The following is a 5,471-nucleotide window of genomic DNA, read 5'->3' on the forward strand; positions in this document are numbered from 1 at the left end:
TTTGACACCTTCTCTGGGGTAAGTTGGTACCGGTAGAGTCGATTGGAAACTCTTGAGGGTTTTAGCATTCAAGCTGGTAGCTGTTGTTTCTCCTGGTTTAGTCATCTTTGATGTTATGCGTTTATTATTATGTTTTTGTTTTTGTTTTGATTTCTCGATAGTGAATATTTAGTGAAAGAAAACGATTATTGTCGGGTTTTGGCGACTGTATATATACGAAATTGAATGAGGTTTAAGACTGTGGGGGAATAACTCCCTGAAACACGACGGCACCTCTTGGCTAACGTAATCTGGTAGGCTCTCTGTACTACCGAGGCATATGTCTCCTGATGCAGCAATTACAGAAATAGGCAAGAAGAGGTACGATTCATCCCACTTCTCCACATTCTATACAAGAGGTTGATTGGACGACTCTCCAAGTACCAAAGGTTAAGCGATGACGTATTATTGCAGAGAAAGAAAATAGATCATAGTGGGCCAACCGGCGATTTGTTGCGTTATTATGTCAAGGAGAGCGCGGGCACGGTGGGGCGACGCAGGMACGGTAAGATCAGGCACCCCCACATGGTTCATATGTACGTAAGCAGTTGACTATTTTGGCTTAGGAAACGCCTAGAAGAGATTTGTTTTTAAGACACGCAACCGTACAAGCAGAGGTGCAGTGCAGTTTATGAACATCGCAGCTATCCAATATAAGGCAAAAAAAGGCATCTTATGGTTGTTTATACATCGGGCGTTCTTAAAGAGATATGGTATGTAATTAGCGTTTGTAACCACGATAGGGGTCGCGGTGTTATATTGGAAATTATGATGCGTACACCAGGAAAGCAGATACAACATAAAACTATATCCCATTTCTATCCCCGGTTCCGCATATCTCCTTTTTTCGTACCATATCACCGTAAACACAACTTCTTGAAGGATGGTACAACAATCGAATCCAAAAACACATTCCCCTGAACGCTAGCAAATTAGAAAAAAGAAAAGACCTCTGTTGCAGTTGGCATCTTTACGGCATTGTTGAAAAATCCGAGAGAACGCGTTAAAAATAATCTAGGTAGTTGAGGTGTATGGGACACAGATTGGCAGTGACAGTTACACTTTTGACTCTGGCCATCTATTTTTGTTTTGAAGTCTTCCGCGGAACGATTAATCTTTTCTTTTTCTCTTGTATCCGCTAAAGGCGTGATAAAGCGCGGACTACGCAGACACAAAAAAAGCCTCGAAGAGAATTAAGGGGTGCGTGCATTCTTCTTACGATGTCCCCCACCCCACCCCCACACGAAATACGTCACACAAAAATACTCTTTCGTCGTTACTATGGAGAGTAAAGAATATTAATACCTTATTTACATTGTCCAAAATAGTAAACATAACCAGAAAGTTAAATTAAACTTTTCCCCACCCCAACGACAAGATGGTACGGAGGTTTTCACAATTAAGTGATAGTAGTGGCGATGGATGCAACAACATAGGAAACTTTTAACGAGCATATCCAGCGTCCCTCATTGAAAGGTGCTATGAGAAAAAAAAACGAGGGGAAACGGTCTCATGTACATCCAATGAACACATTTCGTATGTCGGAAAGTATATCTCCATTGGTGATATAACTTTCAAGTGCTCCAGGTAGCGATATGCACCGGAAGCAACCAAGGCTTCGATAGCGAGTGACTGATTTAATATATCGAGCAGCTTTTGTGGTTGGTATTCATTATATTCTAACTACAGAAAATATCTATGTTCCTTTAGCTGCTTATCCAATGCCAGGGGCTCGCAATGTGTAATAGGCACTGTGTAAATATTTGATTTCTTTTCTTGCTATGGGTTATGACTTTTGTGCTCATGACCAAGAAACCGCCAATGCCCTTGCTAGAGAGGAAATACTAAAGCACAGCTAAAGATACAATAAAAGTTTGATATTGTTTGTAGTTGATATGATGTCTATGAATTATGTGAAGAGGAGTTCTTAGATATTCCGATAATATTTATTGTTCAACATTGATATAACGCGAGAAAAAGCGATTGAGAAATTCATATTTCTATCGTAGTATATCAAAAAGTCCAGCACTGCATAGAAGCCTTATTCGTGTTCCTGATTAGTGCGGTTTTCTTATTGCTAAGACTAGTGAGATAGACAGCAAAACACCCTGCCAAGGAGACCAGAAGTTTGTTCTCAGTTTTAAAATAATATTTCTTTAACTATTAAAGCAGTGTTAAACTGGTATGACAATAAATCAAGTCAGTAAGTATTATCTAGGTGAAGTTATTGATTTGGGTGTGATGGGATCAAATATATTCTCAAATACATTCAAAGCAAAACAATACATATATCTTACAATTGTGTCTACTTAAAATCTAGGTTGCAACCAAATAACGGGTTAAGTATATCAGCACTGAAAAGGGCCAAGTATTCAACGACACTCGCGATGGAAAATTATAAAAGAATGCACTACTAAAAGTTAGTAAAAACAGTGAACGAACAAAGGGAATGAGGGTATAGTTGGAATTAGAATTTATTCGATTTCAGTCCTACACAACGGGTATATTCTTTGCCACATATTCATAATATTGCGGCTTGCATTTGTAATTTAATAAATCTTCAATAGCGGATCCGTATTTAATCAACTGAGGTTCCTGCCAAGCAGATTGCATTATTCCAAGACCAAATGGTCTGCCGTTGGCCTTTTTTACACCTATTGGTAACGTAATCATTGGATAACCAGCCTTAGCAGCTTGCTGATAAGTAATTGACAAACCACTTGGAACCAATAGACCATCCAGCTTGAAATTTTCGCCAGTATTAGGATCTGTATAGTTCAAGGCATGGTCAATGCCTTCATCCCTAGAAGTTCTCTGGACAAATTCCACAGCTTCCCAGTAAGTATCGTTTTTAATACCTCCCCAAGCCAGAGAGTCCAAGAAAGAATCCTGACCAGATGAGAAGGCAGGGTGGGTACTATCGTAACCACCTTCACTACCGGTAAATTTATAATTATATGCAACAATGTCTTCTAAAGAGCGGATATTCGTGTTTTCCAGTTCGCTCAAGTAAGACTTGATGTTATTGTAAAAGTCAACTTTTACCACAGTAAATTCACTCTCATTTGCTGATCCAAGGTTCCAATCCCAGCCATTATCTGAAATTACATCTAGATTTCCAAAGTCAGTATTATTATAAACAGTGGCTCCTGCATCTTGAATCAGTTTGATGACTTCTAAAAGTCTAGGAATCTCATCTTTTTTGGCAAGTGACCAAAGCTTTTTCCATGGCAAACCAAATCTAGCACCTTTGAGAGCTTTTTTGTCGGTCAAAAATTTCACATAATCACCATCATCTGGAACATTACCGGTTTGATTCAGAGTATACACGTCTCTTTCATCAACCCCCCACATATATTGAAAGGCATATACTGCATCACGGACAGTTCTAGCCATCGGCCCCGTTGAATCCTGATGTTCTGACTCTGGAATTACACCAGATCTTGAAGTCAAACCAACGGTTGGTTTAAAACCAACGATACCATTTCTCATTGCAGGATCGATAATACTACCGTCAGTTTCAGTACCCAAAGAAAACATTATCATATTAGCAGCTACGGAGCTAGCGCTACCAGAGGAGCTACCACCTGGATTGACAGTAAGATTAAAAGGACAACGTGCTTGTCCACCTCTGGCGGAGTAGCCCTCAGAGTAATCTGATGATCTCATGTCTGCCCATTCACTTAACGTAGAGTGGCCGAATAATACAGCACCCGCATCTCTCAATTTGGATACGACATGAGAATCGCGTGGCACTACAGAACCCAAGAGCATCCATGAACCACATGTAGTATCCATTTTATCTTTTGTAGCATAATTGTCCTTGACCAAAAATGGAATACCATGCAATGGACTTCTGACAACTCCCGCTGCCCGCTCACGATCTCTTTCCTGAGCAATTAAAACAGCATCAGGGTTGATTTGCATTATACCATTGACGTATGAATCGACTTGGAAATAGCGGTCTAGGTAGCAGCGAACAACATCCTCTGATGTTAAGACACCCTTTTCAAAGTAACCCTGCAATTGGTCTATGGTGGCATCATTCAAAGTTACACCTTTACATGTATCCATTGGAAATAAGTCTGCTGACTGTGTTTGAGGATAAACGAAAGTGGTTATGTTTACGGTTTGCGTTTCAGCCGGCGCGTTGGCTAAAAACCGTTTCCATAGTTTTTCAACTGGCGAGGCTTCAACCGATGCCAATGATAACCCCAATAATAAAGCGTTCTTGATTCTCATATCTTTCTGGTGATTTGATATTATTATTTACATTCCAAACTACATTCAAAAATTTTTAGAACGATGATAATGCCATATGCCCTCCATATATAGCAAAATTCAATTCTGTACGTTCTCATCATTTTGGTCAATGAAAGCATATCACGTTTGCATAGGAGCTTTACTGTAGAAAATATAAAGATAAGGCATATCAATTGCAGAGTTCAACGAGGTTTGGCAATCATTTTGTGAAAACTCTGTTTTGTTATCATTATGAGAGCTCTTGATTGATGCACATTTTAATTCTTGGTCACACCTCAATTGAAAATAGCAATGATAGAACTATCACCCTCACGGTAAGAAATGCAACTCTTCGAATCAAAAAAAGCTAGAGGATTAACTTTGATACAATTCAATAAATGTCATTACGTTATCAGAGTTTTTTTTCCACAGGTAATTTATGGCGGAGATAGTGAAAAAAAAAATTTCCTTCTTCGACGTACAATTTGCCTAGAAAGTGCAAAAATACCAGTAAACTATTCAATGCAGCGAAGAAATCGTTATCAACTAACTCAAATCTTAATTTCATGCTCTCATGATAGGCTTACGCAACAATAAAATTCATGATGTCATTCTAATATTTTTCAGATTAACTTTTTTGACAGAGATATACCCATGTACGTACATGATAACAAATTGAAAAAAGATACGATAACGAATAGAAAAGAAGACATGATAAGCGAAGATCCCTGATAGAACCCTTTTTGTCAGAGTAGGTTTTCTTCTGATGCCAAACTTGTTCAACGAGAATCATCACTCATTGCTTATAAATCTTTTATTGAAATAGTAGACAATGATTTGTGCGATAAGGTTAGTTTTATGTATATTGTCGCGATATAAGGTATGTGCGCGTTTATAGAAGTGCATTTTTATTCAATTACTAATTCTCAAGGAGAGGGTTTTAGTGTGCAGGAAGTTTAATAGCTTATTATAAACATAGTATTATATTCGGTATAATTTTCAACTTTATCAGCACTGGTCAGAAATTAGAATGCCGAATGAGGTAGTAACGCTTAAAAGACTCAAGACATGTTTGTTATTGCCAGGGATATATTGAGGTCAAACAGGCGGCCGAAAAGCACTGGGTCTTTGCTTTGAGTGAAATTCAGCACACTTTTTGAAAAGCTTGTGAACTTGGTGATAAATATCGG

General features: G+C 38.5%; 1 protein-coding gene across 1 annotated transcript; it reads right to left on the reverse strand.

The window, feature by feature from the left end:
• Nucleotides 1–2,529: 2,529 nt before the first annotated feature.
• DI49_3166 (uncharacterized protein) lies at nt 2,530–4,281 on the reverse strand (the record flags this gene model as incomplete). Its single annotated transcript, XM_018366249.1, has 1 exon — nt 2,530–4,281. The coding sequence occupies one exon, from the start codon at nt 4,279–4,281 to the stop codon at nt 2,530–2,532; it is 1,752 nt and encodes a 583-aa protein (XP_018221455.1).
• Between the last annotated feature and the right edge of the window lie 1,190 nt (nt 4,282–5,471).

Source organism: Saccharomyces eubayanus, chromosome X (assembly GCF_001298625.1).
Source record: "Saccharomyces eubayanus strain FM1318 chromosome X, whole genome shotgun sequence".
Taxonomy (NCBI): domain Eukaryota; kingdom Fungi; phylum Ascomycota; class Saccharomycetes; order Saccharomycetales; family Saccharomycetaceae; genus Saccharomyces; species Saccharomyces eubayanus.